Consider the following 14,517-nt stretch of genomic DNA (forward strand, 5'->3'; position numbering starts at 1 on the left):
TTAAATGCTGTGTAGCATAGTCACCATCTCACATTATTTTACCGTAGCAAACTTGTACATCTCCTGTGCTGACATAAACCTGTCCTACTGCCACCTTCTCATATACAGGCTTTCCTGAAATCATCTGGAATTTGCACTAATTTTAAACACAATAAAACTTGTGTCTTTACATATTTATTTTATCTAAAAATCTTGTTTTGTGTACCAACCATACCAATGGCTATCTCTGCATATCCCGGATATAAGAAAAAGTAGTTTGCAAACAGAATATATTCTGATTGTAAAATAGAAACATATTTTAATCTATGAGCTGGGGTCAGACTATTATGAGACAAGCTAGTTCTACCCGACTAATGATGTGTTGTTGCAGCAATAATCACATCCAAACGACTTAACCAAACCACGTAGAGTACAAAAGCTTCCTTAAAATCAGGGATCCTTATTTCAAAATGTCAGCTACCATCTACCAAAAGCACCGGTTCTCTCAATAAACACTGTGTCCAGATGAACTGATTCACCTTTCTGTGATCTTCTTAGCTGGACTACTGGGCATGCATAAAGACACTTCTAGAAAATAATTTTGAAAAAGAATTTATTTTGTACAAAATCTCCAGCAAAACTCAAACCAGAACTTCAAAGACATGTATTTCTTCCCCCAAAGGCATGTTAGGTTCAAAAGATCATTTGAATCTACATATATAAAATATATCCCATGCCGACTTCCCATTCAACACATGGTACATTCTATTACGGGGGGGTCAGAGCGCTCCTTCCACCTTCTAGAAAATCAATTTGCAGGCGACATCAGTTTGTTAACATTTACTTTTAACTGAAGAGACTGACGACAGTTCTTCCGTGGATTGCTGAGCAGTTGCGCCCTCATTAAAATTGCGTGGCTTTGTTTTAGAAGCTAAATTGGCTCTTAACGTCTTTCATCTGCTTCACCATGTCAGCGATTTGCTCCCCCTGGTCTTTGAGCACACTTTGAATGGACTTCTTCTGGTGGGCACTGAGGGAAACCTTTGCCTTGTACGGAGGCCCACTTTTATCCACCTGCTTTTTCTGATACCCTATCTTCATCTTCACCTGCTTGATGCTGTTGTCCAGGTATGTCAGCTGGTCGCTGATGATCTGCAGCTCCTTCTTCATGTCCTTCTCGCTGTCCGACAACACAGGCAGCTGGCTGCACAGGCTACTCAGCACGCATTTCACCCTGTTGATGAGGGCCTCCTGCCGATATTTGGCGTCTTCATACTTATCAGCCAGCCTCTCCGCTGCCTCCCTCAGGGTCTTCTTCTCCTCCTCGCACACAGCCAGCTCCTCCAGCTGCTTGTTCTTCTGGCCCGTCAGAAGTTTCACTCTCCTCTGCATCTCTTCGCGGGCCACGTCCTGTTTGAGGATGTACTCCTCCCTGAACACCTGCGTGGCCCGGCTGAGGAGCTGTAGGCATTCTGGAGGCGGGATTGACGCGTCCTTGTCTCCCGCCCTGAGCACGAGGGGATTGGTGGAGCTGTGTGCCAGGATGTTACGGATGTGCTGCTCAAAGGAGTCGTCAACCAGGCCGTGCAACAGGGAGCTGGCTAAGCGCACCCCTGGGTAGGAACACAGCAGGGAAGGGGAGGGGGGTCGAAATGAACTCAGCAGGGGCAAAAGGATGCACTCATAGTTGCTGGTGACACAGATCATGGTGGCGCCCAGAGAAAAGTCTGACAAAATCAGGAAGCCAAGCACTGGAGCCGGCTGACCGGCTAGGAGGGGTCTGGTGCAGAGGATGTGTTCAACGATGCAGTGCTGCTCGGCTGCCAGCTCCTGGAGACTGTCCTTATCCTCCTCGCCTGACTGGAGGAACTTGCGCAGCTTGTTGTACCAGGTGAGCCCCACACTGTGCACCCCGGCCTCATGGGTGCAGTGGTACCTGTACTGGCACAGGGGGTCTCTGTGCAGTCTGATCAGGCAGGTAAAGTCTGGTTCTTGGGGCTCCTCATCTTCCCCCGTGGCCAGTTTGAGGGTGAGCTCCAGCTCCACGCACTCAAACACATAGAGGGACGGCACCTGTTCTGAACCTCGGATCCACTTCTCCGCTGCTCCAGCATCCTCCTCTTCCTCCGACTCCAACACCACGCAGTGATAGAGTATGCCCGTTTCGGTGGCAATGACCAGGATGTTTGGCACGCAGGGCAAGCAGAGGACGGCGCAGGCATCGTAGCCGTAGTTGTCTTCTGCGGCTGGGTACATAGGGAGGGGCCCTAGGAGCTTACCAACATCCAAGCCGTTGGCCAGGCTGGTGTAGCTGAGAAAGGTCTCTCCATTTTCATAGAGGATGTACAGGGGGTAGATCAGCAGTTGTTTGGAGCTCTGTCCTGCATGACGCTGCTGGACGCAAGACACTGGCCCGAAGTCGAACGCCACCGCGATCTCCCCGAGAGAAGCCGCGTAGGAACGCACTCGAGTGTGGACACTGTCGTCCTCCTCCGACTTGGAGACGGGGAGCACTCTGACGGGGCTCTGGGGGGACCTCAGATTGTAGAACCGGATGGCGTTGTCGGAGGTGAGCAGCACCAGATAGGGCTCCTCCGTCTCGCTCGGGTACCAGGCGGCATGTCGCAGATTCACTGACAGCGAGCTGGTGAAGAACCGCTCCGCCACGGGGATCGTCCTGCAGTTCACCTCCCTCCGGCCCCCTTCGAACTCGGACCTCTTACCCCACCGCTGAGGCAGCTCGAGCACCGACGCCCCCCGCTGCCCCAACAGCGCGACGTGATGCTGCGTGGGGCTGAGGACCACCTGGCAAACCTCAAACCGGGGCGGGCTGACGCACATCAGCGTCTGGAAACTTCCGCTTCCCGCACACTCTCCCGAGTTCAGCTGCCTCAAGTTGGTCGTGTGAAAGACGCAGTCCACTTCGTCCCAAACGAAGAAGTCTCCGTTCAAACAAAAGGTAAGGTTCTTGACGACCCTCCGGTCGTGCGCTTTGGGCTCCGAGTCGAGATCGTCGCGTAACTTACTGAAAACGGCGTGTTGCGGTAACTCGTTTCGCCAGCGCTCTCCCGCTAACGCCGCCATCTTGATCGCGTTGCTGGAAAGTGGGGGGGGGGCCGTAGCGACGCGATAGCAACGCGGGTGTCTTTTTTTTTACGACAGTGACGTGTTCCGCTGACCGGTGTCGCGTATTTTGCAGAATCACCATGGCGTTGAAAGAGACCGCGGGTCTGTATGAAACGCTGAAAGCGGAGTGGAACAAGAAGAACCCGAACCTTAACAAGTGCGGAGAACTCCTGAGCAAGCTCAAGGTACGTCCACGTAGCCCCGCGGGAGTTTTTATTCACAATAAATCGCAGTGTTTAGAGAGAAAGCCGACGCTTTGCTAGCGGATGTCAGTATGCTAACGTTGACATGATGCTACTAGCCATGCCAACATGGAGCGGCTAACGTGGGGGGCATTGTTATGAGATAACGCGTTACCCGTTTCTGACACGCCGGTTTCTGGGGAAAAGTGCTCGTCCGACTCGGTTCGGCCGCCTCGGCCCCGTTCATTTGCGCCGTTGTCTCCCCGCAACACACCGACGCTTCCTTATGCTAACGCAAAGCTGTTGTTACCGTCGGAGGTGTATAACTGGTCATCTCCCATGTTAAAGTCAGTTGCTGACTTAAGTTTCGACTTTATTATTTTTACCTGGAATTGAAAGGAATAGAGTTGAAACACTTTATTTGTTTATTTTAAAAGGGGGGGGGGCTTCGTATGCCCTTGCCAGTTTGAAGCAGATAAACAAAACGTGCTATGGCGATGAGTTGCCTATAATTCTTCTTCTCCTCCTTTCGGCTTATTCCCCGTTTCCCAGGGGTCGCCACAATTACTATACGTTATTTAGAATTTTACTCAAAATGTGCTAATATCAATATTGTGGCACTTTTCTACTTAAATGTCACACTGATACTCGATAGCATTGCATATTCTAACATACTATCCATTGCTGTTGGGCATTTTGAATGTTGCACAACATTTTAACATTAAGATCACTTCTTGCAGTAAAAGCTACACGGCCTTTCATTTAGTTTTGTTGCTATTGCTTGATGGTCTCTCACGGGCCAACTCTCATGGCCATTGATGATAACGTGACGTGCCACGATGCTGTGGCACATCTATACCTTCCCTACACTGGGTGTGTTTGCAAAGTTATAGAAAACCATTTCACATTTTCTTTGCAGATTTCTTTGCTGGAGTTGAACTTTTTGCCTACGACTGGGACCAAGCTAACGAAGCAGCAGCTTATTTTAGCCCGTGAGTGTTGCCACTGTAAACTTGATAGACTAACACAATGGGATGGGTTAAATGCAGAGAACAAATTCGTTGCAAGAATACAATGACAAAATAAAATGGCTTTCTTTCTCTCTTTTGTCTGTACTCCTGCGTATGTGATAGGCTAGCTGACAATTCAGTATCGCAGCCTAACCACTGTTATCATTAATTAACACGTTTCAACCTCTTTTAGGCGATGTTCTGGAAATTGGAGCCTTGTGGAGTATCCTGAAGAAGGACATCCCGTCCTTTGAGAGATACATGGCCCAGCTTAAATGTTACTACTTTGATTACAAGTAACTAAACTACTTATTTCATTTTCTTCACATGTGGCTGATTTCATTTTCTTCACTTGTGGTGGCACATGTTGTTGAATAAGTTGGGGGATAATTTTTGACATTCCTCTTTTTCCTCCTCCTTTGCCAAGGGAAGAGCTGCCTGAAGCTGCCTACATGCACCAGTTACTTGGACTGAACCTGCTCTTCCTGCTCTCACAGAATCGTGTGTCCGAGTTCCACACAGAACTTGAGAGGCTGAGTGCACGAGACATTCAGACCAATGTATACATCAGGCATCCAGTGTCCTTAGAGCAGGTGCTTTAAGTCACTTTAAAAAAATCTGGGAACCATCAATTTCAGATTTGATAGTTTATTGTATTTCTTTAAATGGAAATGGGAAATGCGTCTTTATATGAGACCTTGCCTGCATCAGCAGCCCATACTTTCTTTTTTTGTGTGCTTTATTTATGCCCTCATTCCATTTAAAACAATATCTGTACTAATCAATGTGGCAGTACAATGGTGAGGCTTTATGTTCTCCTCTCTTCCTCTTTCAGTACTTAATGGAGGGAAGCTACAACAAGGTATTTCTTGCCAAGGGGAATATCCCAGCTGAGAGCTACACCTTCTTCATAGATATTCTGCTTGACACCATTCGGTAAGGAGTGATAAGATAAATAGGGCCCAATATACATTCTGCACTCTTATGCATTGACTCCATCCTCCCCAGATTTAATGACGAATAATATCAGATAGGGGCCCCATTTAGGTCTACACTGCATTTTATGTGACTTGCATGCATATGGTATTGGGATGTAATTGGATCCACATTGTATTTACACCAGTCATTAAAATGTGTCTCTTAACACGATAAATATTAAATTGCACTCCCCTGGTTTTACCCTGCACAATAATGTAACAGTGTCTCCAGTCTAGTTTTGTTCCTTGTGCTAGTGGCACCAGCAGAATTATGTCCCATAGTACACACAAGTATGGTGCAAACATTTAATCCAGTTAAGTATCGCATGCACATGCATACAAACAAGTACTCACACACACACAATCCATTGTTCCACTCAAATGTAGTGCACATTTCATGTAAATGTTGAAATATGAAAGCTTTCTAGCTGGTTTTAAGAAAATGAACAGTTTCTATATTTGCCGGTGAGCAGTAACTAGATATTGTTATCAATCGAATTCTGGCTCAGGTAGGCTACAAAATTACCACATAACGTCTAAACACGTAACTGACAAAATCGAGCACTAAACAATTGTCAATTCAAAATATATGAAAAACTAATGAAATTTAAGAAAAGGCCTGGGAGGTGATGGAAAATGATAAAAATCAACTTAATGTAGGTACATGGCTTACAGCTGGAGGCACCTGCCTCAGGTGTGTAGCGATGTTGGGCTGTACTGAAATGATCTTTGCATTCATGGATATTCTGCAAGTCAGAGGGAAAACCAGGTTGGTTATCACTACAAAGCAGGCAGTAGGGGAAATGTCAGTCTATACAGCTATTATAGTTGGTCTGTAGTGAATGCGACAAGTATTCAAAAAGCAACTTGGGTGCAAAGAGTGGATTCATGATTGGCGGGCAAGGATAGTGCTTGGCACTTTTACCAACAGAGACTGGGTAACTAAACTTTGGAAGCATTGCAAACATTTGACTTTATCTGCAAGCAGCTGTGGACTGTTTTGGTGAGTAGAAGTACCCACCTTCTCAAGGCCATACCTGTGGAGAAGTGCATCTTCTGTGTACATTAGGAACATAATGTTTGGAGAGGAATAGAGAGCTTACGTATGTGAGTTGGAGAAATAAATCCTTTACACTCAGCCAGCTTGCACTCTAAACACATCTCAGACCACCTCGAGTTGATTTAAGCAGTCAGATAACAATCCATTCACAGTGCATATCAGGAACATTTATAATTTAATTTTTATGTGAATAAACACAGTCATATAGCTATCCCATAACTCAAGACACATTTTAATGTCAAGTGTAAAGGGGATCAGTGAGTTTTCATGGTCTGTTCATGCCTAGCTGGGAATGTGTTACTCTTGTATGGAGATAACATCTTAAATTTTGTCCCTTCTGAGAGATGATAAAGGTCATTTAAGTTGCTATCTTTGTGTTGCAGCGATGAGATTGCTGGTTGCATAGAGAAGGCTTATGAGCAGATCCAGTTCAACGAAGCCACACGTGTGCTCTTCTTCAGTTCCCCCAAAAAGATGACAGAGTATGCCAAAAAGGTTGGTGTATATCCACGAGGAAAGGAATGCTTAAACTAATGATTATTTCAAACTAGGCAAGTCTTCAATACCAATGTTTGCTGAAATACTACATTTAACCTACTCATAAAGTTGCTATGAGCAAAGCATCCGATTTCCATGGTTTATTTAAAAAAAATTGTGCATATTAGTTATCATACTTGACAGAAAGAACATGAAGTCATTGTCTGTTGCCTCATTTCATGTGATGACAGAATATTGTTCCAGGCATGATGGGAATCATGCCTGGATGATGGGAATCAGCATGCATGATGGGAATCAGATTACATTGGGATATTGCAGATAATGTTAATACCCGAGAGACAGCTATCACTATAGGTCTCTAAGCAGTTAACATTCATCTGGTCTTACCAGCTGTAAAATTATCGAACAGCCAAAGCTGATTGTTGCCTCTTCTTCATTTCAGAGGGGTTGGACTCAGAACTCAGATGGTTACTACTCTTTCACCAGTCAGCAGCAGCGGACAGAGGAGGTGACCATCCCGTCCACAGAGCTGGCTCAGCAGGTCATTGAATACGCACGACAGCTGGAAATGATTGTGTGACTCTGCCTCCAAGAACGTTCACAGATGCATTCAAACAAACAGCCGATACAGTATGCGTCCAGTTGGGCCACTTGCAACTTCCTCAAGAGTTATTGGGTTCACTTATTGCCGGACTTGTTTTGTTGCCCAAACATACCCCGACACACACACACACACACACTTTCTACAAGTCTGACAGTACACTAAACTTCAAGTGATATAGACTTAAAAGTACAGTTGAGTCATCAGTTAATGTCACCATCCTTAACATATCTTCTCATGTCCACTGTTTGAAAGAAGGTGGAAAGTTGAAGTGTTGTGCTTTCTAAGTTACCTTCTGCTCCTCACTGAAGATGTAGGTTTGTTTTTTTTTTACTTTATTTTTTACAAGGAATATTGTCGGCTAATGGCAGAAAAACCTGTGCCTAACCTTGGCCACTAGTCAACACTCATCACTCTTTGCTCAATAAAAATTACAAGATCTTGGTTGCTACATGCATTTTGTGACTTTTCCCTTTAGTGTCATATACTATCACCATTTTCCCCTAATATAAGTAAATTTTTTTTGCATACAAAGTTTATTTTTCCTCAGTAGGGCTCACCAAGCTGTATTGCTTTGCCTTGTATCCTAGCAACAGACAGAATTGTTGGGGAGTGTTTTCTAAATGGTAATGTCTTGTCCTCCCTAGATGGTTTGTAATCCAATTGATCTGGAAATGCACATATTTGTCTGAAATAAATGATTCAAAACAAAAACTGGACTTGGAATGCATTTTAGTTTAATTTACAACAGCATAAGCCTAATTTGGAAGCAAGAAACAAAACGCGAACAATTTTCAAAAACACAAATCGTTAATGATTTTTTAAAAATGTCTAGGGTATCCTTGTTGTCGTCTCTCACTTTGTCAGTCTCCAGCCTCCTGTCCCGGTGCCAAATGAGCAGCCAGTGTTGCCATTGTGGCCCAGGGAGGCTCAAACAGGTGGTTCCTGGTTACACTGAGCCCGGAAGAGAGGATAGAAAAGAGTTACTTATTCTCAATGGATTAAAAAGAATTGGAAATAAAGGGTACAGTGGGAGATGAAATTATTGGGTACATAGATGTGTAATGTAACACTGATTAAACATATGCTTTCTGATTTTCATTTCAAATTGAAAACTACTGTGTGAAGAAAATTCATGTTGCCGAAATACAACTCACCACTTGATATTGGTGTGGCAGACCAGCTCTGGGCTTACGCTTGTGTGGGCAGGACTGGTTGACAGTGAAAGGGGGCCAGCAGTGCACAGGATGGGCCGCAAGTTCACAAGCTGGAGTGGGGGCAACAGGCGTTTCTTCCTGTTTGTCTTCTACCCCGACATTCCCATCGTTTGCTTTTTCTTCATCGTTGACCTCTGTTTCCGTATCCTTGTCTTGTTTTTGATCCAGCCCTTTGGGTTTGAGTTTGTTCTTTGCTTTTACAGTAGCATTTGGTGATGCACAATCCCCAAGCTGACTCTGGACTGTCAAGCTGATATCTTCATCCTCAGCTGAGGACTGCTGGTGCAGAATGGATGCAATTTTAACATCTTCAGAGTTGGAAGCTGTAGGATGGCTCAACCCTGCAACCTGTGACATTTGCAGATCCACAGGGGCATCTGAAATGCCAAACGAAGGGTTCCCACCACCAGTGGAATCAAACTTTTCTAAGATTATTTCTGCCTCTGTGTCAGTTTTTTTCTGGGGCTTGTTGAATTTCTTTACACTGATGGTGGTGTTGCCCAGCTGCTGTGAACTCTTGGGCTCAGTAGGCTGTGAAAGCTCATGCGGTGAGACAACCAGCTCTTCAGGTAGATCAGGAGTATTCTTAATGCTGCCATCTACTGCCTGAGTCTTTAAATTGCTGGCATGTTTTTCTCTAAGCCTCATTTGAGAAACTAAATCACAGATGATCTCTGATTTGAGACTATTTTGGGTGTTTGAGCTGCAGTGGTCTGACGCTCTTACCTTAGCCTTCACCAGAGTTCCCTGGTGTTTTTCTTCAGGGATTTCTGTTGGAGGTACAAGAGGCTTTGCAAGGGGGGTTGGCTTTGTGGCAGGCACTGGGGCAACAGCTGGCTTGGCAGGTGAGCCCGGTACTTGGATGTTAGGAGTCTTGTGTAGTGGCTGTCTGGCTTGGGGCAAGTTAGCATCATTTGCAGCATTCAAGGGATTGTCTGTGGATTGTTGACATGAGGATTTTGTGATCTTTTCTTTCTTCTCCAGTTTTTCCTTTACCTTAACTGTTTTTCTTCCGAATGCTTTGCTGTAAGTTTTTCTAAAACGGCGTCTCCTCAAAGCTGCTAGCATTTCCAAGGCAGGAGGTGAATAGACAGATCTAGTTTAAACAAAGTAAAACATGGGAATGCCATGAGACAACCAAATAGTAATATACACTACTGAAGTCAAAGTAAACACATGATAATTTAATTATTATTAGCTGTCAGAGATTAAATATTGATACCTGGCTGATAATTAATGGTGATGAATGTCTCGACAAGCATGTTAAATAAGGAGCAGGGTCGTACAAAGGTTGAAGAGCACACTTAGACACAAAGTCTGGCTTCACAACGTTCCAAAATTTTGAACATATTACAAAGAATATTTAGTGTTTCAGTCATAGAACTTACCTGGATTGCATTTGTACCTGATTTATTTTGCATAGCAAGATGTCTGGCACTGAGATAGACGACACTGTATTGTCAGTAGTCTTTGTGATGGCCTCTGTGCCATTCTCAACGTGGGAAACTACTCTTGATGTCAGTGGGGATGCCATACTTGGTAAATTGACAGTGTGCTGTGCTTGGACAGGGTCCTGTGCCTTAGCTTTGGCTATATTTGAAGGACTTCCTGGGCTGTCCATTTTGACTTCGTCAGATGTTACCCTATTGGTTTCATTTGATGCAGGTATCTGCTGTGACGCTGTAGGATTTTTTGGGCACACCTTGTGAACTGATGCTATTTTCCATGTCTTGTTTGCACAGATTTTGATCTATGGCTTCCGGATGTTGAAAATTTGTTAGCATGAGGTTGAATGGTTCATCTCGCAATTCTCCTGCATTCATGTTCAAACCAAGAAATGGCAGTGTGTGTAGTCTTAGAGGCGTGCCTTGTGGACATACACTTGGCTGCTGCAGCACACCTCTTGCAGGTTTTGAAACCTTCTGTATTGGTGTTGCAAACGACTCCTGTTCCGAATTTAATGTTGAAGTTTTAGTCTGCTGCTGAATAGCTCTTTTAGTTAACGCCAGTTGCTGAACTAGTGTTGTAGGTCAGGTTTGCTGGTGGATTGGTGTTGTAGGCCAAACCTGTTGATGTGTTGGAGCTGGAGGTATTCTCTGTCGATGAACTGGTCCTGTGGGAGTTGCATGAGTTAAATTTTATGTGTGATATGTTTATTTCTGTTATTGTGTAACCGTATTGTTCGTGATAACATGTGGAGTGTCTGTTGTTGTCCATGTATGTACTGTGCTGCAGAGTTTAAAGTGTACCAAAGACAAGTAACTAACTATCTATCTATCTATCTATCTATCTATCTATCTATCTATCTATCTATCTATCTATCTATCTATCTATCTATCTATCTATCTATCTATCTATCTATCTATCTATCTATCTACCTACCTACCTACCCTTTCTTGTCTTCTATCTATCTATCTATCTATCTATCTATCTATCTATCTATCTATCTATCTATCTATCTATCTATCTATCTACCCTTTCTTGTCTTCTATCAATTTATCTATCTATCTATCTACCCTTTCTTGTCTTCTATCTATCTATCTATCTATCTATCTATCTATCTATCTATCTATCTATCTATCTATCTATCTATCTATCTATCTATCTATCTATCTATCTATCTATCTACCCTGTCTTGTCTTCTATCTATCTATCTATCTATCTATCTATCTATCTATCTATCTATCTATCTATCTATCTATCTATCTATCTATCTACCCTTTCTTGTCTTCTATCAATTTATCTATCTATCTATCTATCTATCTATCTATCTATCTATCTATCTATCTATCTATCTATCTATCTATCTATCTATCTATCTATCTATCTACCCTTTCTTGTCTTCTATCTATCTATCTATCTATCTATCTATCTATCTATCTATCTATCTATCTATCTATCTATCTATCTACCCTTTCTTGTCTTCTATCTATCTATCTATCTATCTATCTATCTATCTATCTATCTATCTATCTATCTATCTATCTATCTATCTATCTATCTACCCTTTCTTGTCTTCTATCTATCTATCTATCTATCTATCTATCTATCTATCTATCTATCTATCTATCTATCTATCTATCTATCTACCCTTTCTTGTCTTCTATCTATCTATCTATCTATCTATCTATCTATCTATCTATCTATCTATCTATCTATCTATCTATCTATCATAGTTTTGACTGTTTCTTACCTATCCTTATTTATTCAGCTTCTTTGAAAAAATACATGGGAAAAAACACAAGGTTGCTTATTTTAACTGATGTAATAACAGCACCATAAAAATCCAAACGTTTGGTTTCTAAGTGACGAGAAACTGCTTTCTCTACCAATGACTTTAACTTGAAAAACAGACTGACTAGTTAGGCTTCTGTATGAGGGGGTCTCAAAGTTCAAATTTGGTTCAGAGAGAGATCAAATTTACATGCGTTTAAGTGTATGAAATGTGTCATGAAAATAAAATCCGATTGAGTTATTGATTAAATTAACCGTGTTTATGCACCACTGTAAACGGACTCCACGGTCCAGATCAATGTAGTAACGATTTAATAGCGGAGGAAAAATCGTGAATTTTAGCTTTAACGCCACCTAGCTTTGCAGCTAACAATCCAAGCTAGCTTAGCCTACCTTTCGAAATCAACTTGATGCTAATGTGATCCCTCTTGATTTCGTTCACATCCAGTTCTCGACCAGGACCCACTTATAACACTCTGCGAGGGTTCTTTGGCGAAATTACCCTAAAGGGTGACACAGATTCATAAGATTTATTGAAAAAAAAATCAAACAAGTACTTCTGACCAGTAACCGTTTTTGTAATTACGAGTGGAAATACCAACCGTTAGATGGTACTGTTGGCCTAAGCCCCTCCCCGAGCGTTGTGTGATTGGTGCACCCCAGCAGGAAATAGGGCTCGGGGTGTTACGACATATTCATGCGACTACAAGAAAGCCGTTGTGGTTATTTTCACAAACATGGTGTCAGAAGTGGTAGGAACCCGAATTTAAATACGTGCAAAGTTGACTTGCTCCACAGCGGCGTCGGTGACGTCGCCAGCGAGAAGAGCAAAAGGTAAATAATAGGAAAGGAAATACCACGCTAGCAGCGGGCTAACTAGTGTAAACTACTAACAAGACCCGTTAGCCCCTAGCTAACGAGCGGCTAACGAGCGGTTAGCCGAGCGGTTAGTGATGTCGCCTTGTGGTGCAGTACACACCGTATCGAATCCCGCACCGGGCAAGAAAATAACCGGTTACACTAGGCTAACAATAGCATCGTCATGGCGTCAAAGCATCCCGCCACCTGAGGAGATGAAAATGACCGGCAATCTCACGAGTAACTGGGACAATAGAGCGCAGTTTGAAGACTATACACTGGCGGCGGGATTGAAGGACAAACCAGCTGAGGTGCAGGCAGCAGCCTTGCGGAGAGTGATGGGCGGGGAGTGCCGTCATATATGGGTGATCCTTAAATTTGGGGCACTTTTGGCTTTTGAAATTTTGAAAAGAAAAAAAATCTTTAGAATACGGGTTTTTTTCTTTCTTTTTCAAACGCTCTATTAAGTGATCTGGAACAAATAGCACAGCTTTGATCGTCTAACAAAGTAAGTTTGATACTATGATGCTTTTTTCAAAGTTGTAACAGCAGAATGTGATGGTAATGACACGTGATGGTAATGACAGTTTTCACTTTCTGGAGAAAAAGTTGGCTAAGTGTTAGACTTGCTAACCTAACTTATTAGCTAGCATACAGTGTACAGTGAATATAAGTGAATAAAGTGAAATTTCTTGTTTCTGGACTAAAATACTCAATTAGTAACTTGTCTGGTAATGACGCCTAATAAACATACTCTCAGATCAGGACATAAGTCTTCACATTACTGACATTCGTGGACATGAAAAAGCCATGCTTCTGCCATGACTGTTATGGCTCGCTCACCCTGCGCCGTGGCCCGCCCACTCCGCGCCGGCAGCCAATCGGCTCGTCAGGGCCGGGTTTAGTCATCAGGGCTGGGCTTAAGTTTGGTGGCCTCCCACGTGCCCGTTGTCAGTTCGTGTTGTAACCTCCCCGCACCCGCAGTAGCGGCCACTCTCCTCCCACGGTCCTTTTCTCTACGAACTCATCCCAGCCCTTGGTTCATGTTTTTCCCTTGCAAAGTTTCCCCGTGGAAGTATCCTGCCGTGTTCCCGTTTGGATTACCCGCGAGTTTTTTCCCCCTTGGACTTTCCGTTTTTTCCTTGTCGCTCATTGCCTTCCGATGTTTAACTATTTGTACGCGTAAGGAATAAAGTACGCCAGTTTTCGGCCAACCCCATCTCTGTCTGGTGTCGTGCGCTTGGGGTCTTCCACAAACCCTAACAGTACGAACTGACCATGACGACCCCAGCCGACACAGAGAGCGTACCGGCCAGCCCGCTTCGAGCGGCTCTCATCGAACAGATCCAACTGACTAACTCCCACACCCAGCAGCTAGAGGCGGCCTCCGCCGCGGTGAGAGATCTTCAGACTCGGGTCCCGCCCCTCCAGGCCTGTGTGGGTAACCTAACGAGGCAGCAGGCGGCGTTGGCGAGCCAACAAGCAGAGATCCTGCGGCAGTTGCAAACCATCACGGCGGCTCTCACCATCCAGCCGCCGGGCCAGCCTGCCCCTGGAGTCGTGGGTAACCCGCCCCCTGGGCCCGCTTCCCCGGTTAACCCTGTGGGGCTCAACCCAGTTCCCCGGGAGCCCTGCCTCTCCAGCCCACGACCGTTTGATGGCGACTTTGAGACCTGTGCCACGTTCATCATGCAGTGTGAGCTGGTCTTCCTGCACCAACCCAGCATGTTCACGTCTGATGCTGCCCGGGTCGCTTACGTGACCAACCTGCTCAC

The 14,517-nt window shown here is 44.3% G+C and overlaps 2 protein-coding genes across 2 annotated transcripts; one reads left to right on the top strand and one right to left on the bottom strand.

Annotated features, from left to right (window-relative positions):
• Positions 1–575: 575 nt before the first annotated feature.
• nup88 (nucleoporin 88) lies at positions 576–3,069 on the bottom strand. The gene has a single exon (XM_056283031.1). It carries the CDS (start codon positions 3,061–3,063, stop codon positions 904–906), a length of 2,160 nt encoding a protein of 719 aa, XP_056139006.1. The 5' UTR covers positions 3,064–3,069; the 3' UTR covers positions 576–903.
• psmd8 (proteasome 26S subunit, non-ATPase 8) lies at positions 2,844–8,147 on the top strand. The gene is made up of 8 exons (XM_056283032.1): positions 2,844–2,938; positions 3,179–3,290; positions 4,207–4,279; positions 4,491–4,593; positions 4,725–4,890; positions 5,133–5,233; positions 6,718–6,829; positions 7,275–8,147. Exons 2-8 carry the CDS (start codon positions 3,186–3,188, stop codon positions 7,410–7,412), a joined length of 798 nt encoding a protein of 265 aa, XP_056139007.1. The 5' UTR covers positions 2,844–2,938; positions 3,179–3,185; the 3' UTR covers positions 7,413–8,147.
• Positions 8,148–14,517: the final 6,370 nt, after the last annotated feature.

This window comes from Lampris incognitus, chromosome 7 (assembly GCF_029633865.1).
Source record: "Lampris incognitus isolate fLamInc1 chromosome 7, fLamInc1.hap2, whole genome shotgun sequence".
NCBI lineage: Eukaryota > Metazoa > Chordata > Actinopteri > Lampriformes > Lampridae > Lampris > Lampris incognitus.

Excerpts from the sequence above, each read along its gene's own strand:
- nup88 (XM_056283031.1), bottom strand. The coding sequence starts at position 3,063 with ATGGCGGCGTTAGCGGGAGAGCGCTGGCGAAACGAGTTACCGCAACAC.
- psmd8 (XM_056283032.1), top strand. The coding sequence starts at position 3,186 with ATGGCGTTGAAAGAGACCGCGGGTCTGTATGAAACGCTGAAAGCGGAG. Across the intron at positions 3,291-4,206 it reads AACTCCTGAGCAAGCTCAAG|ATTTCTTTGCTGGAGTTGAA; the intron begins GTACGTCCACGT and ends TTTTCTTTGCAG. Across the intron at positions 4,280-4,490 it reads GCAGCAGCTTATTTTAGCCC|GCGATGTTCTGGAAATTGGA; the intron begins GTGAGTGTTGCC and ends AACCTCTTTTAG.